The sequence below is a fragment of the Hemiscyllium ocellatum genome, chromosome 28 (genome assembly GCF_020745735.1).
Source record: "Hemiscyllium ocellatum isolate sHemOce1 chromosome 28, sHemOce1.pat.X.cur, whole genome shotgun sequence".
NCBI classification, from domain to species: domain Eukaryota; kingdom Metazoa; phylum Chordata; class Chondrichthyes; order Orectolobiformes; family Hemiscylliidae; genus Hemiscyllium; species Hemiscyllium ocellatum.
The window spans coordinates 26,136,974-26,163,191 of NC_083428.1; the positions used below are offsets into that span (position 1 = coordinate 26,136,974).

Here is a 26,218-nt window from a genome sequence, read left to right on the forward strand (position 1 = left end):
CAAGTGGTGAGTTTGCAATATACAATTATCGCCAGTTCCACCTGAGTAATTGAAGTTCAGTGTAGCATCTGAAGGAAGTCAGGACGTTTTGATGACATTTCTTCAGCATCTCCTTTTAGGTCTATGAGAATGCAGGTCTCAAGAGCACGGGTTGTTGCTGGTGCATTTCACAAACTTCAAATTTTTTATGTTTATCGTCCTGCAAAATTTCACTAACCATGGTACTAAAATAATATAGCAAATTATAAGATGGGTGAACATTTGTACCATTCGATTCCAAGTAGCCTGATAGCCTGACAAAATATATTACGTACTTTTCACAGTCACTGCAGAAACCTCAACCACCAGTGCAGAGACCATGACTGAGACAGTGACTACAACATCAACTGCAGCATCAACAATTTCAACAGCACAAACAACTGCAAGCAGCTCTGCTTCAACATCAGCAGTGGAATCGACAACAGCTTCAACAACACAGGGCTCGACTTCAACTGGTCAGTGGAAATAAAAAAATCCATATGTACATTAATTTGGTTGCATTCAACACAAAACTGAATTCGGAGAAGTTGCTAGATTAAGTCAAAATGTTACTGCATTTTTGTTCAGAATTATGGGAACATAGATGAGAAACATTTATTTTCTTCCCACATCAGTTTTAATGAGATATCATCCCACCATTATATACCGGATCAATTAGAAGACTTTGTACAGATTCTGGCAATGTGTAAATTAATACAGAACTAAAAATATTAAGACAAATTGAATGTACGTATCAATGAAGCCATTAATTCCATTCACTGCAACAGCAGAAACATCAACTGCAAGTACAGTGACCACCACTGAAGTACAGAGTTCTACGTCAACTGCTGCGTCCACCAGTACAGCTGAATCAACATCTACAAGCAGTTCCACTACAACCCCTGCAGCTGAATCCACGACAACCGAAACAACACAAGGGCCTACAACAACTGGTGAGAATCCTATTACCTTTGTGTTGCAAAATATTAATATCTCAATTTGAGCAGTACTTGATCAAAAACTCAATGAAGAAACAATAAATGTTGTTCTCACATTCCAGTAATTTTACTGAGACGCTAGTTGATTTGCCATCTTCACATTCTCATTTTGATCTATCCCGACGAACTTTGGAAAGCACTTTTACATGTCTCATTGTGAATAAATCAATGCAGTCTGGAATTCAAAGCACGTCTCTGTGTATGGTTTTCATTGTGCACCTATCTGAATCGCCTGTCCTACTTTCACTACACCAACAGAAACATCAACTGCAAGTACAGAGACAACCACTGCACTGGCAACCTCTTCCTCAACTCTTGCATCAACTACCACACCTGGTGCAACAAGTACCGTGACTTCCACTCCAGCATCGACAAGCATCTCAACGTCACCGCTCACTACAAGTGGTGAGTTTGCAATATACAATTATCGCCAGTTCCACCTGAGTAATTGAAGTTCAGTGTAGCATCTGAAGGAAGTCAGGACGTTTTGATGAAATTCTTCAGCATCTACTTTTAGGTCTATGAGAATGCAGGTCTCAAGAGTACGGGTTGTTGCTGGTGCATTTCACAAACTTCAAATTTTTTATGTTTATCGTCCTGCAAAATTTCACTAACCATGGTACTAAAATAATATAGCAAATTATAAGATGGGTGAACATTTGCACCATTCGATTCCAAGTAGCCTGATAGCCTGACAAAATATATTACATACTTTTCACAGTCACTGCAGAAACCTCAACTACCAGTGCAGAGACCACGACTGAGACAGTGACTACAACATCAACTCCAGCACCAACAAGTTCAACAGCACAAACAACTGCAAGCAGCTCCGCTTCAAAATCAGCAGTGGAATCGACAACAGCTTCAACAACACAGGGCTCGACTTCAACTGGTCAGTGGAAATAAAAAAATCCATATGTACATTAATTTGGTTGCATTCAACACAAAACTGAATTTGGAGAAGTTGCTAGATTAAGTCAAAATGTTACTGCATTTTTGTTCAGAATTGTGGGAACATAGAAGAGAAACATTAATTTTCTTCCCACTGCAGTTTTAATGAGACATCATCCCACCATTATATACCAGATCAATTAGAAGACTTTGTACAGATTCTGGCAATGTGTAAATTAATACATAACTAAAAATATTAAGACAAATTGAATATACGTATCAATGATGCCATTAATTCCATTCACTGCAACAGCAGAAACATCAACTGCAAGTACAGTGACCACCACTGAAGTACAGAGTTCTACGTCAACTGCTGCGTCCACCAGTACAGCTGAATCAACATCTACAAGCAGTTCCACTACAACCCCTGCAGCTGAGTCCACGACAACCGAAACAACACAAGGGCCTACAACAACTGGTGAGAATCCTATTACCTTTGTGTTGCAATATATTAGTACCTCAATTTGGGCAGTATTTAGTCAAAAACTCAATGAAGAAACAATTAATGTCGTTACCAGATTCTGGTAATTTTTCAGAGAGGTGCATTCATTTGCCATCTTCACATTCTCATTTTGCTGTTTCCCGATGAAGTCTGGAAATCAGTTTCACATCTCATTGTGAATAAATCAATGCAGTTTGTAAATCAAAACACATTTCTGTGTATGGTTTTTCTTGTACACCTATCTGAATAGCATGTCCTACTTTCACTACACCAACAGAAACATCAACTGCAAGTACAGAGACAACCACTGCACTGGCAACCTCTTCCTCAACTCTTGCATCAACTACCACACCTGGTGCAACAAGCACCGTAACTTCCACTCCAGCATCGGCAAGCATTTCAACGTCACTGCTCACAACAAGTGGTGAGTTTGCAATAAAAAAATTATCATTTGCTCCATCGTGATCCTAGCATTATAGAAATGCATTAATTGCAGTCGCTGCTTTGGTTCTGTCACAGGCTGCCATGTTAGTGTGTAGACAATTTATGTTTGTTCAAAATGGCTGCATGCTAAAGCAATTTGGAAATTAATGCATTTTTTTGTGTGCATTATTCTCAGTTGATGGTTGTGCTGAAATAATTTATTAATTATTTCTGCTTCTGCACTAGAAATTTCTCCTGCAAGTACTGAGACCACCACTGGAGTCCCAATCTCTTCGGCACCTCTTGCCCCATCAAATGCAACAGCATCAAAAACTACAAATAGCTCCAGTCCAACACCTACAGTTGCATCCACAACATCTGAAACAACACAACTATTGACAACAACTGGTGAGAATCTTGTATAATGGTGGCTGAGACAACTTCTAATGAGGATCCGTCTACTGAGGTAGTGTGGGCTGAGGGTAGAAACAAGAGAGGAGAGGTCACACTTCTTGGAGTTTTTTTATAGGCCTCGCAGAGTTCCAGAGAGGTGGAAGAAAGGATTATTTACATTATTCTGGCTAGGAGTGAAAGGAACAGAGTGGTCATTATGGGGGACTTTAACTTCCCCAACATTGATTGGAAATGTTATAGCTCTAGTACATTGGATGGATCAGTTTTTGTCCAATGTGTACAGGAGGGTTCCTGACACAGTATGTCAAAGGGCCGACAAGAGGGGAGGCCACACTGGATCTGGTACTTGGTAATGAGCCAGGCCAGGTGTTTGATTTAGTTGTAGGTGAGCACTTTGGAGAGAGTGACCATTATTCAGTTATGTTTAGTTTAGCGACAGAAAGGGATAGGTACATGCAACAGGTCAAGTGTTATCGATGGGGCAAGGGCAATTATAATGCGATTAGGCAAGAATTAGGATGCATAGAATGGGGTAGCAAAATGCTGGGGATGCAGACAATTGAAATGGGGAGCTGGTTTAAGGAACAGATATCACGTGTCCTTGATAGGTACGTCCCTGCAGGCAGGGAGGAAGTGATAAGGTAAGGGAACTGTGGTTTACAACTTAAATTGCATCTCTTGTTAAGAAGAAGAAAGAGGCTTATGTGTTGATGAGGCAAGATGGTTCAGATGATGCAATGGAGAGTTACAGATCAGCTAGGAAGGATTTAAAGAGAGAGTTAAGAAGAGCAAAGAGAGGACATGAGCAGTCTTTAGCAAATAGAATAAAGGAGAACCCTAAAGCTTTCTATAGGTATGTGAGGAATAAAAGGATGATTAGGGTAGGAATAGGGCCAGTCAAAGACAGAAGTAGGAAGTTGAGTGTGGACCCTGTAGAGACCGGAGAGGTGCTAAATGAACATTTCTCAACGGTGTTCACTCAGGAAAAGGAGGGCATTGTAGAGGAGAAGAATGAGGTACGAGATATTAGACTAGAAAGGATCGAGGTTAGTGATACACAGGTGTTATCAATCCTAGAAGGAATGAAAGCAGACAAGTCCCCTGGGCCAGATGTGATTTAACCGAGGATTCTCTGGGAAGCTAGGGAGGAGATAACAGAGCCTTTGCCTTTGATATTTGAGTCATCATTGTCTGCAGGTTTAGTAACTGAGGACTGGAGGATTGCAAATGTTGTGCCCTTGTTCAAGAAGGGCAGCAGAGATGACCCAGGTAATTGTAGACCAGTGAGCCTTACTTCTGTTGTAGGAAAGCTTTTGGAAAGGATTATGAGAGATAAGATTTATAATCATCTAGCACGCAACAATTTGATTTCAGATAGTCAAGATAGTTTCGTCAAGGGCAGGTCGTGCCTCACTAAATTTTTTGAGAAGGTGACCAAGCGTGTAGATGAGGGTAGGGCAGTTGATGTGGTAAACTTGGACTTCAGTAAAGCCTTTGATAATGTTCTACACGGCAGACTGATGGAGAAAATGCAGAGGCATGGGATTGAGAGTGATTTAGAAGTTTGGATTAGAAACTGGCTTTCTGGAAGAAGGCAGCGAGTGGTAGTTAATGGAAAATATTCAGTCTGGAGTCCACTTACTAATGGTATGCCACAAAGATCTGTCTTGGGACCACTGCTGTTTGTCATTTTTATAAATGACTTAGACACAAGCATAGGTGGATGGATTAGTAAATTTGCATTGACACTAAAGTTGGTGGAGTAATGGACAGTTTGGAAGAATGTTACAGGTTGCAGGGGGACTTGGATAAACTGTAGAACTGGGCTGAGAGGTGGCAAATGGAGTTCAATGCAGTTAAATGTGAGGTGATGCGCTTAGGGAAGAATAACAGGATGACAGAGTACTTGGTCAATTGAAAGATTCTTGGTAGTGTGGATGTGCAGATGGATCTTGGAGTCCATGTGCATAGATCCCTGAAAGTTGCCACCCAGGTGAATAGCACTGTTAAGAAGGCATATGGTGTGTTAGGTTTCATTGGTAGAGAGATTGAGTTCTGGAACCATAATATCATGCTGTAACTAAACAAAACGCTGGTGCGGCCACACTTGGAATATTGTGTACTGTTCTGGTCGCCTCATTACTGAAGGGATGTGGAAGCATTGGAAAACATGCAGAGGAGATTTACCAGGATGTTGCCTGGTCTGGAGGAAAGGTCCTATGAGGAAAGGCTGAGAGACTTGGGTCTGTTCTCATTGGAAAGAAGAAGGTGATAGATTTAAGACAGATGTCAGAGGCAAGTTCTTTACGCAGAGAGTCGTAACGGTGTGGAATGCCCTACCTGCAAAGGTAGCCAACAGGGAGATTTAAACAATCCTTAGATAAGCACATGGATGATTTTGGGATAGTGTAGGGGGACAAGCTGAGAATAGTTCACAGATCAGCGAAACATTGAGGGCTGAAGGGCCTGTTCTGTGCTGTATTATTCTATTTTCTATGTTTTATGTTATCTTTGTGCTGCAACCTATTTCATTCAATTTTAAAACTGCATTTGAAGTGTAAACTGTCGTAAGTATATCAATGATAGTGTTTTTCCTGTTTATAACAACATAATGATTGGAACTCTGGTTTGCCAGATGTCCCTTTTCTTTGTCTTTTCCAAATGAATTTGACCAAGTAACATTTATGTGTAGTTGTTCACCAATTATTGCAAATTGGAAGTCAATCTAATTTTCTGAGTGTTCTGTTCCTGACCCAAATGATAATAATCTGATTATCTATCATACTTGTGCGTTTATGACCACTGTGATAAAGATTCAAGAATTTGCAGATGTTGCTTAATGTATTTTCCCTGCTGTAATTTTGATCCATTTCTCCCAGTAAGTAATTTGCACTAAGCAAAAATATAATGATCAACAGCAGCTTGTAAATGAATTTATGCTCTTTATATTTGAGTTGGCTTCAATTCAAAAATGTCATTAATTACTTTCACGGCTATATTAGAAACCTCAACCACCAGTGCAGAGACCACGACTGAGACAGTGACTACAACATCAACTCCAGCATCAACAAGTTCAACAGCACAAACAACTGCAAGCAGCTCCGCTTCAACATCAGCAGTGGAATCGACAACAGCTTCAACAACACAGGGCTCGACTTCAACTGGTCAGTGGAAATAAAAATTCTGTCTGTAAATTCAATGTTTTTGCAATCAAATTAAAACATGCTTGTGGGCCTCTTCCTTCAAATTGATTGTAAATTTCAATTATGCCATTAATTATTTCCAATGCAACAGCAGAAACATCAACTGCGAGTACAGTGACCACTACTGGAGTACCGGGTTCTACATCAACTGCTGCGCCCACCAGTATAGCTGAATCAACAACTCCAAGCAGCTCTACTACAACCACTACAGCTGAATCCACAACAACTGTAATAACACAGGCACCTACAAGAACTGGTGAGATTCCTGTTACCTTTCATTGCAATGTAATGATTTCTAATATTTAGCGATACTTGCAGAACAAACTGAATAAAGGAACAACAATTGCTTTTTTTCTTGATTGCATTAATTTTACAGACAGACAGGTTGATTTACCAGCTTTCCCTTCTCTTTTTGTCTTTTCCAAATATCTTTGTAAAATAATTTTACATCATATTATGAATAAATCAATGTAGTTTGTAAATCAAAACACATTTCTATGTATGGTTTTCCTTGTGCACCTATCTGAATCGCATGTCCTACTTTCACTACACCAACAGAAACATCAACTGCAAGTACAGAGACAACCACTGCACTGGCAACCTCTTCCTCAACTCTTGCATCAACTACCACACCTGGTGCAACAAGCACCGTGACTTCCACTCCAGCATCGACAAGCATCTCAACATCACCGCTCACTACGAGTGGTGAGTTTGCAACAAACAAGTATCACTAGTTCCACCTGATTGATTGCAATCCAGTGCAGCATCTAAATCAATTCAGGAAATTATGAAAACATTTCTTAGGCATACTTTGAATTTCATGATAATGCAGGGTACAAGCTTACAGGGATGTTACTAGGTGCATTTCGCAAGTTTCTATTTTCATACATTTATCTTACTTGACAATGTTACTTACAAAGTGGCTTTAACAGAACATGGCAAATTATAATCTGGGTGAACATTTGTCACATTTGATTCCAAGTGGTGTAAAAGTCTGATAAATGCCATTTATGTTTTTCACAGTCACTGCAGAAACCTCAACCACCAGTGCAGAGACCACGACTGAGACAGTGACTACAACATCAACTCCAGCACCAACAAGTTCAACAGCACAAACAACTGCAAGCAGCTCCGCTTCAACATCAGCAGTGGAATCGACAACAGCTTCAACAACACAGGGCTCGACTTCAACTGGTCAGTGGAAATAAAAAATTCTATCTGTTCAATCAATTCTATTGGTTTGTCTGCATGCCAGTTTAAACTCAAAATATTGTTTATGACTATAGACATTTGCCTGTTGCTTCAAATATGCCTTAATTAACCTCACAGCATCAACAGAAACCTTGAGTGCAAGTACTCAGACTATCTTCACAGGACCATCCTCTACATCAGCTGAGGCATTGACAAGTACAACAGCAGCAACAACTGCAGGGAGCTCTACCGAAGCACTAACAACTGTGTCTACCACAATAACAGTATCATTACTCACTACAAGAGGTGACTTGAAAATATATTTGTATCATCAGTTGTATTTTTTTCAACCTAATTCATATTCTGAATATTAAATGACATAATGGCTGAATTTTGAATTTTGTTTAGTTCTGTTATTCCCAATATATTCCAGGACAAAAATATGTGTTTGCACTTTGCCCATTAGCCGTTATTGCATCATTATCTTATGAAGTAAATTCCATTAGCTCTAAACGTGAATGAAGCATTATTGTTTTCTTTGCAGAAAGATACTGCTTTTCAAAAGTTACTCTTTATACCACTGATAAAACCTGCTTAAATTTATTTAGTTCAGTCATATGTGCACTAGTGCTTGAACTGTGGAATATACCTGTCATATCTGATCTGATTTTGAAATATGCTGCTCCAACATGAAGATTCCAGGGCTCCCAGGCAAAATGTTATCTGATTTGATCTGTTCTTTGTGGCACTTCCTCATAGCTCAAAACATCACCTATGCCCACTTACATAACACAGATCATTTCAGGGTGTACCTCATCACAGATGCCACAAAGACAGGTGGGGGAACAGGTTTTGTTGAGGAAATTGGGAATTAGCAGAAGGACTTGGACACACTCAGCAAGTGGACAAAGAAGTGACAGATGGAATACAGTGTGGGTAAATGGGAGGTTCTGCACTTAGTGGGAAGAATAGAAGCGTAGACTATTTTCTAAATAAGGAAAGGCTTCAGAAATCTGAAGCACAAAGCAACTTGGGAGTCCTGGTTCAAGATTTGTTTATGGTTAACTTGAAGGTTCAGTTGATAGTTGGCAAATGCAATATTGGTATTAATTTTGAGAGGGCAAGAACACAAGAATGGGGATGTACTGCTGAGGCTAGAAGGCTCAGATTGGACCACATTTGGGATATTTGAGCAGTTTTGGGTCGTGAATTTAAGGAACAATGTGCTAGAGTTTGAGGGGATTCTGAGGAAGTTGGAGAATGACCCTTTAGATGAAAGGGTTGTTAAATGTGAAGCTGTTGAGGACTCTGGGTCTATAAATGATGGCACTCAGAAGAATGAGGGGGGAGTCTGATTGAAACTTACTTAGAATACTGAGAGGCCTGGATAGAGTGGATGTGAAAATGTTTGCACTAATAAGAGAGACTTGGAACTGAGGGCAGAGCCTCAGAGTGAAGGGGCAACTTTTTAAAACTGAGATGAGGATGAATTTCTTCAGCCAGATTGCACTAAATCTGTAGAATGAATTGCTACAGAGGGCTGTGAAGTCCAGTCATTTAGTGTATTTAAGACAGAGAATAGATAGGGACTTGTTTAGTAAGGGGAACACCAGTTATAGGGAGAAGGCAGGAGAATGGCATTGAGAAACTTATCAGCCATAATCACATGGCAGAGCAGACTCAATAGGTTTCTGCTCCAAACCTGATGGCCTTATGGTAGGTGGATCATAGCATATTATAACATCACATAAAAACTTTAGACTAAATAAGACTGCTCCATGAAGACTGGCATAACAATATGAATCTTCTATTCATCAGCAGAAATGACCTCTCCATCTATTCAAACCTCAACAAATTTCCCTGTCACAAGCTCAGCAATGACGGTGTCCACCAGTGAAGCATTGACAACAAACACAACCCACTTCTTCACAGGTACAGACTAGAACAAATTGTGAGATAATAAACAAACATTTTTCTGACAGTACCTATATCCAGAGATTTTTTAAACCAGCGTGATGTTTTTCTGAAATGTATATTTTTAAACCATTATTCAAAATACAAACAACAATTGAAATATACCTCAATTTTAATAAAGAAATGGGGCCAGTGTGTACCCCAAGAAGGTCTCATATACTTTGTTAGTGGAATGACTGGGATGGATGCCCAATTGACCTGAAACATTTGTGCAGTGGGGCTTGTTAACCCTGGAGTTTGGCTACAATATGCCAGCCTGCCTGCTGAAGCCCCTCGCTATCATGTAGTCCAGTCAGCCTCTGAACAAGGAGCAGAAAAGTTCATGAGGGCTTTAAGCTTAATGAAGAAAGACAATACAATGAAGGAAATTGTCAAATCTGTCGAGTCAGGGAGGGAGCTGGGCAGTAATTCCTGCCTCTGGTGCATTTTTGAAGATGGGTTCTCTATGTGCATGTGCATCTGCTTTGTCCAGTTCTGATATTCTCTTTGGTATCCTGTCACAAGATCACATTTTATTTACATGTGGAAAGTTTTTGACATTAATCCAGTTTCTTCAGAGCCAGCCCTCAGAGTGTGTGAGAATGTCTGACATTCCTGTTCTTATCTGTCAGCCAGGGCTTCCTGATTGGATCAGATTAACAGCCCCAATCAGGAAACTCATTCTCTGGGGTCCACCTGACTGACCTCATTGTAATCACGACAAAACCAAATCTAGAAGGATAATATAGTGTCATATTTATTTGAATGGATTTAAGTGTTTTCATCAAATTTTACTTGCACTTCTTTGTCTTACAGTTGAACCCCCCATTGTGCCTAAAACTGACAAGCCAATTCAAACTCAAACAAAAAAATTTAATGTAACATTTACTGTGCTCTCACTGCCATTCACACCAGTTCTACAAAATCTCACTTCCCCATTATACCTGGCTGAATCGAAAAATATTCTTGAGGAGGTAAGCATGATATCCAAGTGAAGAAGGATGAATGGATTCTATGTCATTTGATTCTTGTAATAAATGTTATTTTTTAAAATTTTCTACAGCTCAATAATCTGTATGCAAACAGCAAAGTAAATTCAACATTCTTGAATTGTCAACCAATATCTTTTCGGTAAGCAATTACAATTTAATACAAAAGTTGCTAATTAGAATGATTACACTCTCCATATGAATTCAATTAGTTGTATTTTATTGGTATCCCCAAAAGGCAAATTATGTCAAAAAAAAGACATTTTCTTTTTGTCATACTCCGATGATGCTATTCCCTCACTGCAATAATATGATCCCATACTTACAATCTTCTCAATTTTCATTTCACTCATTCATTGGATGGTTCTGTAGTAAACTTCCTGCTATTGAATAATCTCAGCTTGAATTGTGCGGATGCATAATGCTGGTTATCTTTTCAAATGTCATGAAATATAATTAAGTCAAAAGGGAAGAATATGCATTAGGTTGATTTCAGAAATCAGTTCTTCAAACACAATAAATTAATTCGGTTATTTACTTTGATGTTGATGATGTTTTAATAAATTAATCACTGGTATTTTTGTGTATCAGATCTGCAAATGATGGTAACAGTACAGTTGAAGCATTCTGTACTTTTATAAAGCCTGTTAATGGCCAGCAAGTTGATGAAGTTCAACTCTACCATGAATTCCGAGACAACACAAATGGCATTACCAGCTTAGACAACTATTCATTGGACAGCAACAGCCTCTATGTAGATGGTACATACTCATTTTCATTAAATATTTTTGACTTATCTTACTTACTGATTTTTATTCACTTTGTAACACTATTTTATAGTCAATTTCAAGTTGAAATGTGATCACTTACAACATTTCAATCTTTTTTTACAGGTTATCATGAAACAACACCTTTACCAAGTAAGTATGCTTCTTAGCCTTAGGCTCATGTGCAGTTGGTTGTATTCCCATGGTAAACTAAAAGCAACTCTTCCGCTTAAGATTGTTACTGTATTTTCAAATAAAATTATTCTCATGGGAATGTAATGATTTCCACATCATTCTTATGCAATATGCACATGCTATTATTGCTGAACTTAAATTCCAGGATTGAGAATTTTTCTTAAAGGTTCAACTAATGGCCCTAATTTCAACTTGCACCTCAACTCTTTGATGTCAATTGTATTAAAGCAAGATACGGAAAATGCAACGAGTGCCAAAAAGAATAGTAGGTAATAATTGAAATTGAACAAAAAGCAGCAAGCTAAAATTCTACATGGAAATGCATAGTCCATTAGTAGTGAAGTAGTTCACTGCAAGTTACTTGATGTTCCAGATGTAGTATAAACTGACAACATGCAGTAAAAATGACAAAAAGGGCTTTCAGATGAACATGCATATGTGTAAACATTCATTAAAGGCCAGTTATTTTGAACTTTGTTGTTAGTATATTCATTTTTACATTTAGGCATTTTGCTTGCTGTATAGATGAGTACAGCTGCAAATGTGTTGCTGGTCAAAGCACAGCAGGCCAGGCAGCATCCCAGGAATAGAGAGTACATCTGGTAATCTATATGTTTGTTGTATTCTCAGACTCATGTTGTCCTTTATGTCTCCTGCTAGCATTACCACCAGCATTGACAACAACACACACTCCAAATGTGACAGAAAAGCCCATTGAATTTAATGTGACCTTCACAATCACCAACCTTAAGTTTTCACAAAGTCTACAAGATTCCAGTTCCTTGTTCACTTCGTTATCAAGATATATCTCTTACCAGGTAACAAATATATTACAGTGTTATCGCAACAACTGTGCATTGCAGATAGATTAACTGTTATGTTACTGGTAAAAGAAAATGGTTAAGTCTTCTTTTTCCAATCCTTGAGAGTTTCACCCTGTAACAAGATGATTTGTACTTTATTGCAGCTCAATGCCCTGTTCACCAAGAGTAAAATTAATGAAACATTCTTACATTGCAACGTTGTTTCTTTCAGGTGAGTTCAGTTTGTGTCTAAAAATGACAACTTCTGCAAAAAGTTATTGAAATAATCAATATGTATTTTTTAAATTGCAAAATTAGATGCATGAAATAATGCAATAAAGTCTACAAATGTGAAAACCTATACAACAGAAAATCACAACGATATATTTCATGGTTGACTGTTGCATATACTGTTGAGTGATTTATGATCCTGTTGTTTAATATTTCAGTTACATGGTGCAGCTTCCTTCACCTTTTATTCACTTTGACTCTCTGACCCTTCATTTCTCGTATAATCAGTGAATATTTAAACACCCATGTTTCATATTCAAGCTTTTAAGAATAGAATTAGTTGTAAATTATCCAAATAGGTGGTCCTTTGAATGATTCCAACTTTAGTGAAGTACCTATAATATTCATGAGGAGATGAATGATGATTAGCGTGATAATACAATTTTTAGTTAACCTCTGAAATGCATTTTGTTCTCACAGTGTGGCAAATGTTGCCAACACCAGCGTGTATTCACTCTGCACGTTTAGAAATGATTCTACGCAGGATGTTGACAGGGTCACTGTGTACCACGAATTCAGAGACAACACCAACAACATCTCCACCTTAGGGGTCTACTCACTGGACAATAACAGCCTCTACGTAAATGGTATGGACATTTAAAGATATATGTTGTGCACTTGAATTTTATTGTACATGATTAGCCATATCATTCAGAATGAATTAGGTCCATTTCAAACAATGCATGAAATTTTACTACCATTTCTAAAATGTAAATTCCACACGCTACATGATACTAACAACATTTCAATCTTTTTTTGCAGGTTATCATGAAACAACACCTTTACCAAGTAAGTATGCTTCTTAGCCTTAGATTCATGTAAAGTTTGTAGTATTCCCATGTTAAACTAAAAGCAACTCTGCCACTTATGATTGTTACTGTATTTTCAAATAAAGCTGTTTTTGTGCGGATTCAATGGTTTCCCTATTACTCTTGAGCATTAATATTTTTCTCTCTAATGTTGAAGCTGAGTTCTGGTATTGAAAATTCCTTGAATTTTCAATTAATGTTTGTCTGTGTTACTTTGCATCCAATCTTCTTGGTATAAGGTGTATAAAAAACTGTTAATTAAATCTAGATGGCATTATACAGAATATAACACTAGCTCATAAACTCACAACAGAAATCTGAAATTTCCAGTGTGAAGATCTGTTCATTCGGTTTATTCATTTTAAACAGTTCATTCCAAGACATCTGGAGATATAGATTGTCTGCACAGACAGCATGCAGCAAAATCAGAAAAACAAGCACTCAAATGGGCAAATATATCTCTCAACATTGACAGAATGCTGTCAATAATCTCGTACTTTGTTGTTTGGATGTTTGTTTAGACCTTTAAGGCTTTTGTGGGTTGCAGGAAGGATGTTCATCTGGAAATGTGTATTTTATTTTCAGACTAATGTTCTCCTTGTGTCCTCTGCTAGCATTACCACCAGCATTGACAACAACACGCACTCCAAATGTGACAGAGAAGCCCATTGAATTTAATGTGACCTTCACAATCACCAACCTTGAGTTTACACAAAGTCTACAAGATTCCAGTTCCTTGCTTTTCAGTTCTGCATCAAATATTATTTCTCACCAGGTAACAAATATATTACAGTATTATCGCAATAACTATATGTTGCAGATAGATTAACTCTTATGTTACTGGTAAAAGAAAATGGTTTAGTCTTCTTTTTCCAATCATTGAGAGTTTCACCCTGTAACAATATGATTTCTACTTCATTTCAGCTCACTGCCCTGTTCACCAAGAGTAAAATTAATGAAACATTTTTACATTGCAATGTTGTTTCCTTCAGGTGAGTTCAGTTTGTGTTTAAAAATGACAATTGCTGCAAATGTTATTGAAATAATCAATATGTATTTTTTAAATTGCAAAATTAGATGCATGGAATGATGTAATAAAGTCTGAAAATGAACACCTATACAACAGAAAATCACAAAGATATATTTCATGGTTGAATGTTGCATATACTGTTGAGTGATTTATGATCCTGTTGTTTAATATTTCAGTTACATGGTGCAGTGTAATTGTGCCTTTTAATTCATTGAATGGTCTTTGATCTTGAACCAGGGAACAGCTTCCTTCACCTTTTATTCACTTTGACTCTCTGACCCTTCATTTCTCGTATAATCAGTCAATATTTAAACACCCATGTTTCATATTCAAGCTTTTAAGAATAGAATTAGTTGTAAATTATCCAAATAGGTGGTCCTTTGAATGATTCCAACTTTAGTGAAGTACCTATAATATTCATGAGGAGATGAATGATGATTAGCGTGATAATACAATTTTTAGTTAACCTCTGAAATGCATTTTGTTCTCACAGTGTGGCAAATGTTGCCAACACCAGCGTGTATTCACTCTGCACGTTTAGAAATGATTCTACGCAGGATGTTGACAGGGTCACTGTGTACCACGAATTCAGAGACAACACCAACAACATCTCCACCTTAGGGGTCTACTCACTGGACAATAACAGCCTCTACGTAAATGGTATGGACATTTAAAGATATATGTTGTGCACTTGAATTTTATTGTACATGATTAGCCATATCATTCAGAATGAATTAGGTCCATTTCAAACAATGCATGAAATTTTACTACCATTTCTAAAATGTAAATTCCACACGGTACATGATACTAACAACATTTCAATCTTTTTTTGCAGGTTATCATGAAACAACACCTTTACCAAGTAAGTATGCTTCTTCGCCTTAGATTCATGTAAAGTTTGTAGTATTCCCATGTTAAACTAAAAGCAACTCTGCCACTTATGATTGTTACTGTATTTTCAAATAAAGCTGTTTTTGTGCGGATTCAATGGTTTCCCTATTACTCTTGAGCATTAATATTTTTCTCTCTAATGTTGAAGCTGAGTTCTGGTATTGAAAATTCCATGAATTTTCAATTAATGTTTGTCTGTGTTACTTTGCATCCAATCTTCTTGGTATAAGGTGTATAAAAAACTGTTAATTAAATCTAGATGGCATTATACAGAATATAACACTAGCTCATAAACTCACAACAGAAATCTGAAATTTCCAGTGTGAAGATCTGTTCATTCGGTTTATTCATTTTAAACAGTTCATTCCAAGACATCTGGAGATATAGATTGTCTGCACAGACAGCATGCAGCAAAATCAGAAAAACAAGCACTCAAATGGGCAAATATATCTCTCAACATTGACAGAATGCTGTCAATAATCTCGTACTTTGTTGTTTGGATGTTTGTTTAGACCTTTAAGGCTTTTGTGGGTTGCAGGAAGGATGTTCATCTGGAAATGTGTATTTTATTTTCAGACTAATGTTCTCCTTGTGTCCTCTGCTAGCATTACCACCAGCATTGACAACAACACGCACTCCAAATGTGACAGAGAAGCCCATTGAATTTAATGTGACCTTCACAATCACCAACCTTGAGTTTACACAAAGTCTACAAGATTCCAGTTCCTTGCTTTTCAGTTCTGCATCAAATATTATTTCTCACCAGGTAACAAATATATTACAGTATTATTGCAATAACTATATGTTGCAGATAGATTAACTCTTATGTTACTGGTAAAAGAAAATGGTTTAGTCTTCTTTTTCCAATCATTGAGAGTTTCACCCTGTAACAATATGATTTCTACTTCATTTCAGCTCACTGCCCTGTTCACCAAGAGTAAAATTAATGAAACATTTTTACATTGCAATGTTGTTTCCTTCAGGTGAGTTCAGTTTGTGTTTAAAAATGACAATTGCTGCAAATGTTATTGAAATAATCAATATGTATTTTTTAAATTGCAAAATTAGATGCATGGAATGATGTAATAAAGTCTGAAAATGAACACCTATACAACAGAAAATCACAAAGATATATTTCATGGTTGAATGTTGCATATACTGTTGAGTGATTTATGATCCTGTTGTTTAATATTTCAGTTACATGGTGCAGTGTAATTGTGCCTTTTAATTCATTGAATGGTCTTTGATCTTGAACCAGGGAACAGCTTCCTTCACCTTTTATTCACTTTGACTCTCTGACCCTTCATTTCTCGTATAATCAGTGAATATTTAAACACCCATGTTTCATATTCAAGCTTTTAAGAATAGAATTAGTTGTAAATTATCCAAATAGGTGGTCCTTTGAATGATTCCAACTTTAGTGAAGTACCTATAATATTCATGAGGAGATGAATGATGATTAGCGTGATAATACAATTTTTAGTTAACCTCTGAAATGCATTTTGTTCTCACAGTGTGGCAAATGTTGCCAACACCAGCGTGTATTCACTCTGCACGTTTAGAAATGATTCTACGCAGGATGTTGACAGGGTCACTGTGTACCACGAATTCAGAGACAACACCAACAACATCTCCACCTTAGGGGTCTACTCACTGGACAATAACAGCCTCTACGTAAATGGTATGGACATTTAAAGATATATGTTGTGCACTTGAATTTTATTGTACATGATTAGCCATATCATTCAGAATGAATTAGGTCCATTTCAAACAATGCATGAAATTTTACTACCATTTCTAAAATGTAAATTCCACACGCTACATGATACTAACAACATTTCAATCTTATTTTGCAGGTTATCATGAAACAACACCTTTACCAAGTAAGTATGCTTCTTAGCCTTAGATTCATGTAAAGTTTGTAGTATTCCCATGTTAAACTAAAAGCAACTCTGCCACTTATGATTGTTACTGTATTTTCAAATAAAGCTGTTTTTGTGCGGATTCAATGGTTTCCCTATTACTCTTGAGCATTAATATTTTTCTCTCTAATGTTGAAGCTGAGTTCTGGTATTGAAAATTCCTTGAATTTTCAATTAATGTTTGTCTGTGTTACTTTGCATCCAATCTTCTTGGTATAAGGTGTATAAAAAACTGTTAATTAAATCTAGATGGCATTATACAGAATATAACACTAGCTCATAAACTCACAACAGAAATCTGAAATTTCCAGTGTGAAGATCTGTTCATTCGGTTTATTCATTTTAAACAGTTCATTCCAAGACATCTGGAGATATAGATTGTCTGCACAGACAGCATGCAGCAAAATCAGAAAAACAAGCACTCAAATGGGCAAATATATCTCTCAACATTGACAGAATGCTGTCAATAATCTCGTACTTTGTTGTTTGGATGTTTGTTTAGACCTTTAAGGCTTTTGTGGGTTGCAGGAAGGATGTTCATCTGGAAATGTGTATTTTATTTTCAGACTAATGTTCTCCTTGTGTCCTCTGCTAGCATTACCACCAGCATTGACAACAACACGCACTCCAAATGTGACAGAGAAGCCCATTGAATTTAATGTGACCTTCACAATCACCAACCTTGAGTTTACACAAAGTCTACAAGATTCCAGTTCCTTGCTTTTCAGTTCTGCATCAAATATTATTTCTCACCAGGTAACAAATATATTACAGTATTATTGCAATAACTATATGTTGCAGATAGATTAACTCTTATGTTACTGGTAAAAGAAAATGGTTTAGTCTTCTTTTTCCAATCATTGAGAGTTTCACCCTGTAACAATATGATTTCTACTTCATTTCAGCTCACTGCCCTGTTCACCAAGAGTAAAATTAATGAAACATTTTTACATTGCAATGTTGTTTCCTTCAGGTGAGTTCAGTTTGTGTTTAAAAATGACAATTGCTGCAAATGTTATTGAAATAATCAATATGTATTTTTTAAATTGCAAAATTAGATGCATGGAATGATGTAATAAAGTCTGAAAATGAACACCTATACAACAGAAAATCACAAAGATATATTTCATGGTTGAATGTTGCATATACTGTTGAGTGATTTATGATCCTGTTGTTTAATATTTCAGTTACATGGTGCAGTGTAATTGTGCCTTTTAATTCATTGAATGGTCTTTGATCTTGAACCAGGGAACAGCTTCCTTCACCTTTTATTCACTTTGACTCTCTGACCCTTCATTTCTCGTATAATCAGTGAATATTTAAACACCCATGTTTCATATTCAAGCTTTTAAGAATAGAATTAGTTGTAAATTATCCAAATAGGTGGTCCTTTGAATGATTCCAACTTTAGTGAAGTACCTATAATATTCATGAGGAGATGAATGATGATTAGCGTGATAATACAATTTTTAGTTAACCTCTGAAATGCATTTTGTTCTCACAGTGTGGCAAATGTTGCCAACACCAGCGTGTATTCACTCTGCACGTTTAGAAATGATTCTACGCAGGATGTTGACAGGGTCACTGTGTACCACGAATTCAGAGACAACACCAACAACATCTCCACCTTAGGGGTCTACTCACTGGACAATAACAGCCTCTACGTAAATGGTATGGACATTTAAAGATATATGTTGTGCACTTGAATTTTATTGTACATGATTAGCCATATCATTCAGAATGAATTAGGTCCATTTCAAACAATGCATGAAATTTTACTACCATTTCTAAAATGTAAATTCCACACGGTACATGATACTAACAACATTACAATCTTTTTTTGCAGGTTATCATGAAACAACACCTTTACCAAGTAAGTATGCTTCTTAGCCTTAGATTCATGTAAAGTTTGTAGTATTCCCATGTTAAACTAAAAGCAACTCTGCCACTTATGATTGTTACTGTATTTTCAAATAAAGCTGTTTTTGTGCGGATTCAATGGTTTCCCTATTACTCTTGAGCATTAATATTTTTCTCTCTAATGTTGAAGCTGAGTTCTGGTATTGAAAATTCCTTGAATTTTCAATTAATGTTTGTCTGTGTTACTTTGCATCCAATCTTCTTGGTATAAGGTGTATAAAAAACTGTTAATTAAATCTAGATGGCATTATACAGAATATAACACTAGCTCATAAACTCACAACAGAAATCTGAAATTTCCAGTGTGAAGATCTGTTCATTCGGTTTATTCATTTTAAACAGTTCATTCCAAGACATCTGGAGATATAGATTGTCTGCACAGACAGCATGCAGCAAAATCAGAAAAACAAGCACTCAAATGGGCAAATATATCTCTCAACATTGACAGAATGCTGTCAATAATCTCGTACTTTGTTGTTTGGATGTTTGTTTAGACCTTTAAGGCTTTTGTGGGTTGCAGGAAGGATGTTCATCTGGAAATGTGTATTTTATTTTCAGACTAATGTTCTCCTTGTGTCCTCTGCTAGCATTACCACCAGCATTGACAACAACACACACTCCAAATGGGACAGAGAAGCCCATTGAATTTAATGTGACCTTCACAATCACCAACCTTGAGTTTACACAAAGTCTACAAGATTCCAGTTCCTTGCTTTTCAGTTCTGCATCAAATATTATTTCTCACCAGGTAACAAATATATTACACTATTATCACAATAACTATATGTTGCAGATAGATTAACTCTTATGTTACTGGTAAAAGAAAATGGTTTAGTCTTCTTTTTCCAATCATTGAGAGTTTCACTCTGTAACAATATGATTTCTACTTCATTTCAGCTCACTGCCCTGTTCACCAAGAGTAAAATTAATGAAACATTTTTACATTGCAATGTTGTTTCCTTCAGGTGAGTTCAGTTTGTGTTTAAAAATGACAATTGCTGCAAATGTTATTGAAATAATCAATATGTATTTTTTAAATTGCAAAATTAGATGCATGGAATGATGTAATAAAGTCTGAAAATGAACACCTATACAACAGAAAATCACAAAGATATATTTCATGGTTGAATGTTGCATATACTGTTGAGTGATTTATGATCCTGTTGTTTAATATTTCAGTTACATGGTGCAGTGTAATTGTGCCTTTTAATTCATTGAATGGTCTTTGATCTTGAACCAGGGAACAGCTTCCTTCACCTTTTATTCACTTTGACTCTCTGACCCTTCATTTCTCGTATAATCAGTGAATATTTAAACACCCATGTTTCATATTCAAGCTTTTAAGAATAGAATTAGTTGTAAATTATCCAAATAGGTGGTCCTTTGAATGATTCCAACTTTAGTGAAGTACCTATAATATTCATGAGGAGATGAATGATGATTAGCGTGATAATACAATTTTTAGTTAACCTCTGAAATGCATTTTGTTCTCACAGTGTGGCAAATGTTGCCAACACCAGCGTGTATTCACTCTGCACGTTTAGAAATGATTCTACGCAGGATGTTGACAGGGTCACTGTGTACCATGAATTCAGAGACAACACCAACAACATCTCCACCTTAGGGGTCTACTCACTGGACAATAACAGCCTCTACGTAAATGGTATGGACATTTAAAGATATATGTTGTGCACTTGAATTTTATTGTACATGATTAGCCATATCATTCAGAATGAATTAGGTCCATTTCAAACAATGCATGAAATTTTACTACCATTTCTAAAATGTAAATTCCACACGGTACATGATACTAACAACATTTCAATCTTTTTTTGCAGGTTATCATGAAACAACACCTTTACCAAGTAAGTATGCTTCTTAGCCTTAGATTCATGTAAAGTTTGTAGTATTCCCATGTTAAACTAAAAGCAACTCTGCCACTTATGATTGTTACTGTATTTTCAAATAAAGCTGTTTTTGTGCGGATTCAATGGTTTCCCTATTACTCTTGAGCATTAATATTTTTCTCTCTAATGTTGAAGCTGAGTTCTGGTATTGAAAATTCCATGAATTTTCAATTAATGTTTGTCTGTGTTACTTTGCATCCAATCTTCTTGGTATAAGGTGTATAAAAAACTGTTAATTAAATCTAGATGGCATTATACAGAATATAACACTAGCTCATAAACTCACAACAGAAATCTGAAATTTCCAGTGTGAAGATCTGTTCATTCGGTTTATTCATTTTAAACAGTTCATTCCAAGACATCTGGAGATATAGATTGTCTGCACAGACAGCATGCAGCAAAATCAGAAAAACAAGCACTCAAATGGGCAAATATATCTCTCAACATTGACAGAATACTGTCAATAATCTTGAACTATGTTGTTAGGATATTTGTTTAGACCTTTAAGGCTTTTGTGGGTTGCAGGAAGGATGTTCATCTGGAAATGTGTATTTTATTTTCAGACTAATGTTCTCCTTGTGTCCTCTGCTAGCATTACCACCAGCATTGACAACAACACGCACTCCAAATGTGACAGAGAAGCCCATTGAATTTAATGTGACCTTCACAATCACCAACCTTGAGTTTACACAAAGTCTACAAGATTCCAGTTCCTTGCTTTTCAGTTCTGCATCAAATATTATTTCTCACCAGGTAACAAATATATTACAGTATTATCGCAATAACTATATGTTGCAGATAGATTAACTCTTATGTTACTGGTAAAAGAAAATGGTTTAGTCTTCTTTTTCCAATCATTGAGAGTTTCACCCTGTAACAATATGATTTCTACTTCATTTCAGCTCACTGCCCTGTTCACCAAGAGTAAAATTAATGAAACATTTTTACATTGCAATGTTGTTTCCTTCAGGTGAGTTCAGTTTGTGTTTAAAAATGACAATTGCTGCAAATGTTATTGAAATAATCAATATGTATTTTTTAAATTGCACAATTAGATGCATGGAATGATGTAATAAAGTCTGAAAATGAACACCTATACAACAGAAAATCACAAAGATATATTTCATGGTTGAATGTTGCATATACTGTTGAGTGATTTATGATCCTGTTGTTTAATATTTCAGTTACATGGTGCAGTGTAATTGTGCCTTTTAATTCATTGAATGGTCTTTGATCTTGAACCAGGGAACAGCTTCCTTCACCTTTTATTCACTTTGACTCTCTGACCCTTCATTTCTCGTATAATCAGTGAATATTTAAACACCCATGTTTCATATTCAAGCTTTTAAGAATAGAATTAGTTGTAAATTATCCAAATAGGTGGTCCTTTGAATGATTCCAACTTTAGTGAAGTACCTATAATATTCATGAGGAGATGAATGATGATTAGCGTGATAATACAATTTTTAGTTAACCTCTGAAATGCATTTTGTTCTCACAGTGTGGCAAATGTTGCCAACACCAGCGTGTATTCACTCTGCACGTTTAGAAATGATTCTACGCAGGATGTTGACAGGGTCACTGTGTACCACGAATTCAGAGACAACACCAACAACATCTCCACCTTAGGGGTCTACTCACTGGACAATAACAGCCTCTACGTAAATGGTATGGACATTTAAAGATATATGTTGTGCACTTGAATTTTATTGTACATGATTAGCCATATCATTCAGAATGAATTAGGTCCATTTCAAACAATGCATGAAATTTTACTACCATTTCTAAAATGTAAATTCCACACGGTACATGATACTAACAACATTTCAATCTTTTTTTGCAGGTTATCATGAAACAACACCTTTACCAAGTAAGTATGCTTCTTAGCCTTAGATTCATGTAAAGTTTGTAGTATTCCCATGTTAAACTAAAAGCAACTCTGCCACTTATGATTGTTACTGTATTTTCAAATAAAGCTGTTTTTGTGCGGATTCAATGGTTTCCCTATTACTCTTGAGCATTAATATTTTTCTCTCTAATGTTGAAGCTGAGTTCTGGTATTGAAAATTCCATGAATTTTCAATTAATGTTTGTCTGTGTTACTTTGCATCCAATCTTCTTGGTATAAGGTGTATAAAAAACTGTTAATTAAATCTAGATGGCATTATACAGAATATAACACTAGCTCATAAACTCACAACAGAAATCTGAAATTTCCAGTGTGAAGATCTGTTCATTCGGTTTATTCATTTTAAACAGTTCATTCCAAGACATCTGGAGATATAGATTGTCTGCACAGACAGCATGCAGCAAAATCAGAAAAACAAGCACTCAAATGGGCAAATATATCTCTCAACATTGACAGAATGCTGTCAATAATCTCGTACTTTGTTGTTTGGATGTTTGTTTAGACCTTTAAGGCTTTTGTGGGTTGCAGGAAGGATGTTCATCTGGAAATGTGTATTTTATTTTCAGACTAATGTTCTCCTTGTGTCCTCTGCTAGCATTACCACCAGCATTGACAACAACACGCACTCCAAATGTGACAGAGAAGCCCATTGAATTTAATGTGACCTTCACAATCACCAACCTTGAGTTTACACAAAGTCTACAAGATTCCAGTTCCTTGCTTTTCAGTTCTGCATCAAATATTATTTCTCACCAGGTAACAAATATATTACAGTATTATCGCAATAACTATATGTTGCAGATAGATTAACTCTTATGTTACTGGTAAAAGAAAATGGTTTAGTCTTCTTTTTCCAATCATTGAGAGTTTCACCCTGTAACAATATGATTTCTACTTCATTTCAGCTCACTGCCCTGTTCACCAAGAGTAAAATTAATGAAACATTTTTACATTGCAATGTTGTTTCCTTCAGGTGAGTTCAGTTTGTGTTTAAAAATGACAATTGCTGCAAATGTTATTGAAATAATCAATATGTATTTTTTAAATTGCAAAATTAGATGCATGGAATGATGTAATAAAGTCTGAAAATGAACACCTATACAACAGAAAATCACAAAGATATATTTCATGGTTGAATGTTGCATATACTGTTGAGTGATTTATGATCCTGTTGTTTAATATTTCAGTTACATGGTGCAGTGTAATTGTGCCTTTTAATTCATTGAATGGTCTTTGATCTTGAACCAGGGAACAGCTTCCTTCACCTTTTATTCACTTTGACTCTCTGACCCTTCATTTCTCGTATAATCAGTGAATATTTAAACACCCATGTTTCATATTCAAGCTTTTAAGAATAGAATTAGTTGTAAATTATCCAAATAGGTGGTCCTTTGAATGATTCCAACTTTAGTGAAGTACCTATAATATTCATGAGGAGATGAATGATGATTAGCGTGATAATACAATTTTTAGTTAACCTCTGAAATGCATTTTGTTCTCACAGTGTGGCAAATGTTGCCAACACCAGCGTGTATTCACTCTGCACGTTTAGAAATGATTCTACGCAGGATGTTGACAGGGTCACTGTGTACCACGAATTCAGAGACAACACCAACAACATCTCCACCTTAGGGGTCTACTCACTGGACAATAACAGCCTCTACGTAAATGGTATGGACATTTAAAGATATATGTTGTGCACTTGAATTTTATTGTACATGATTAGCCATATCATTCAGAATGAATTAGGTCCATTTCAAACAATGCATGAAATTTTACTACCATTTCTAAAATGTAAATTCCACACGGTACATGATACTAACAACATTTCAATCTTTTTTTGCAGGTTATCATGAAACAACACCTTTACCAAGTAAGTATGCTTCTTAGCCTTAGATTCATGTAAAGTTTGTAGTATTCCCATGTTAAACTAAAAGCAACTCTGCCACTTATGATTGTTACTGTATTTTCAAATAAAGCTGTTTTTGTGCGGATTCAATGGTTTCCCTATTACTCTTGAGCATTAATATTTTTCTCTCTAATGTTGAAGCTGAGTTCTGGTATTGAAAATTCCTTGAATTTTCAATTAATGTTTGTCTGTGTTACTTTGCATCCAATCTTCTTGGTATAAGGTGTATAAAAAACTGTTAATTAAATCGAGATGGCATTATACAGAATATAACACTAGCTCATAAACTCACAACAGAAATCTGAAATTTCCAGTGTGAAGATCTGTTCATTCGGTTTATTCATTTTAAACAGTTCATTCCAAGACATCTGGAGATATAGATTGTCTGCACAGACAGCATGCAGCAAAATCAGAAAAACAAGCACTCAAATGGGCAAATATATCTCTCAACATTGACAGAATGCTGTCAATAATCTCGTACTTTGTTGTTTGGATGTTTGTTTAGACCTTTAAGGCTTTTGTGGGTTGCAGGAAGGATGTTCATCTGGAAATGTGTATTTTATTTTCAGACTAATGTTCTCCTTGTGTCCTCTGCTAGCATTACCACCAGCATTGACAACAACACGCACTCCAAATGTGACAGAGAAGCCCATTGAATTTAATGTGACCTTCACAATCACCAACCTTGAGTTTACACAAAGTCTACAAGATTCCAGTTCCTTGCTTTTCAGTTCTGCATCAAATATTATTTCTCACCAGGTAACAAATATATTACAGTATTATTGCAATAACTATATGTTGCAGATAGATTAACTCTTATGTTACTGGTAAAAGAAAATGGTTTAGTCTTCTTTTTCCAATCATTGAGAGTTTCACCCTGTAACAATATGATTTCTACTTCATTTCAGCTCACTGCCCTGTTCACCAAGAGTAAAATTAATGAAACATTTTTACATTGCAATGTTGTTTCCTTCAGGTGAGTTCAGTTTGTGTTTAAAAATGACAATTGCTGCAAATGTTATTGAAATAATCAATATGTATTTTTTAAATTGCAAAATTAGATGCATGGAATGATGTAATAAAGTCTGAAAATGAACACCTATACAACAGAAAATCACAAAGATATATTTCATGGTTGAATGTTGCATATACTGTTGAGTGATTTATGATCCTGTTGTTTAATATTTCAGTTACATGGTGCAGTGTAATTGTGCCTTTTAATTCATTGAATGGTCTTTGATCTTGAACCAGGGAACAGCTTCCTTCACCTTTTATTCACTTTG

At 36.1% G+C, this 26,218-nt stretch overlaps 1 protein-coding gene and 8 long non-coding RNA genes across 9 annotated transcripts; all 9 read left to right on the forward strand.

The window, feature by feature from the left end:
- The first annotated feature begins 7,801 nt into the window (after positions 1 to 7,801).
- Positions 7,802 to 10,524, forward strand: LOC132828846 (uncharacterized). The gene is made up of 3 exons (XR_009646167.1): positions 7,802 to 7,946; positions 9,459 to 9,572; positions 10,410 to 10,524. It is a non-coding gene; the product is annotated as an uncharacterized LOC132828846 (long non-coding RNA).
- A 742-nt stretch (positions 10,525 to 11,266) lies between these two features.
- LOC132828847 (uncharacterized) lies at positions 11,267 to 12,308 on the forward strand. Its single transcript, XR_009646168.1, has 3 exons — positions 11,267 to 11,343; positions 11,476 to 11,502; positions 12,205 to 12,308. It is a non-coding gene; the product is annotated as an uncharacterized LOC132828847 (long non-coding RNA).
- Positions 12,309 to 13,398: 1,090 nt separating this feature from the next.
- LOC132828839 (uncharacterized) lies at positions 13,399 to 15,133 on the forward strand. The gene is made up of 4 exons (XR_009646160.1): positions 13,399 to 13,427; positions 14,062 to 14,222; positions 14,372 to 14,439; positions 14,971 to 15,133. It is a non-coding gene; the product is annotated as an uncharacterized LOC132828839 (long non-coding RNA).
- A 177-nt stretch (positions 15,134 to 15,310) lies between these two features.
- LOC132828836 (uncharacterized) lies at positions 15,311 to 17,045 on the forward strand. The gene is made up of 4 exons (XR_009646157.1): positions 15,311 to 15,339; positions 15,974 to 16,134; positions 16,284 to 16,351; positions 16,883 to 17,045. It is a non-coding gene; the product is annotated as an uncharacterized LOC132828836 (long non-coding RNA).
- Positions 17,046 to 17,222: 177 nt separating this feature from the next.
- LOC132828840 (uncharacterized) lies at positions 17,223 to 18,957 on the forward strand. Its single transcript, XR_009646161.1, has 4 exons — positions 17,223 to 17,251; positions 17,886 to 18,046; positions 18,196 to 18,263; positions 18,795 to 18,957. It is a non-coding gene; the product is annotated as an uncharacterized LOC132828840 (long non-coding RNA).
- Positions 18,958 to 19,771: 814 nt separating this feature from the next.
- On the forward strand, positions 19,772 to 20,887 carry LOC132829218 (mucin-16-like). The gene is made up of 3 exons (XM_060846585.1): positions 19,772 to 19,958; positions 20,108 to 20,175; positions 20,707 to 20,887. The coding sequence occupies exons 1-3, from the start codon at positions 19,773 to 19,775 to the stop codon at positions 20,885 to 20,887; spliced, it is 435 nt and encodes a 144-aa protein (XP_060702568.1). The 5' UTR covers position 19,772.
- A 159-nt stretch (positions 20,888 to 21,046) lies between these two features.
- On the forward strand, positions 21,047 to 22,781 carry LOC132828842 (uncharacterized). Its single transcript, XR_009646163.1, has 4 exons — positions 21,047 to 21,075; positions 21,710 to 21,870; positions 22,020 to 22,087; positions 22,619 to 22,781. It is a non-coding gene; the product is annotated as an uncharacterized LOC132828842 (long non-coding RNA).
- A 177-nt stretch (positions 22,782 to 22,958) lies between these two features.
- On the forward strand, positions 22,959 to 24,693 carry LOC132828837 (uncharacterized). The gene is made up of 4 exons (XR_009646158.1): positions 22,959 to 22,987; positions 23,622 to 23,782; positions 23,932 to 23,999; positions 24,531 to 24,693. It is a non-coding gene; the product is annotated as an uncharacterized LOC132828837 (long non-coding RNA).
- Positions 24,694 to 24,870: 177 nt separating this feature from the next.
- On the forward strand, positions 24,871 to 25,911 carry LOC132828845 (uncharacterized). The gene is made up of 3 exons (XR_009646166.1): positions 24,871 to 24,899; positions 25,534 to 25,694; positions 25,844 to 25,911. It is a non-coding gene; the product is annotated as an uncharacterized LOC132828845 (long non-coding RNA).
- Positions 25,912 to 26,218: the final 307 nt, after the last annotated feature.

Coding starts and splice junctions, on each gene's coding strand:
- LOC132829218 (XM_060846585.1), top strand. CDS start 19,773: ATGTTCTCCTTGTGTCCTCTGCTAGCATTACCACCAGCATTGACAACA. Junction 19,959..20,107: donor CAAATATTATTTCTCACCAG/GTAACAAATATA, acceptor ACTTCATTTCAG/CTCACTGCCCTGTTCACCAA. Junction 20,176..20,706: donor TGCAATGTTGTTTCCTTCAG/GTGAGTTCAGTT, acceptor TTGTTCTCACAG/TGTGGCAAATGTTGCCAACA.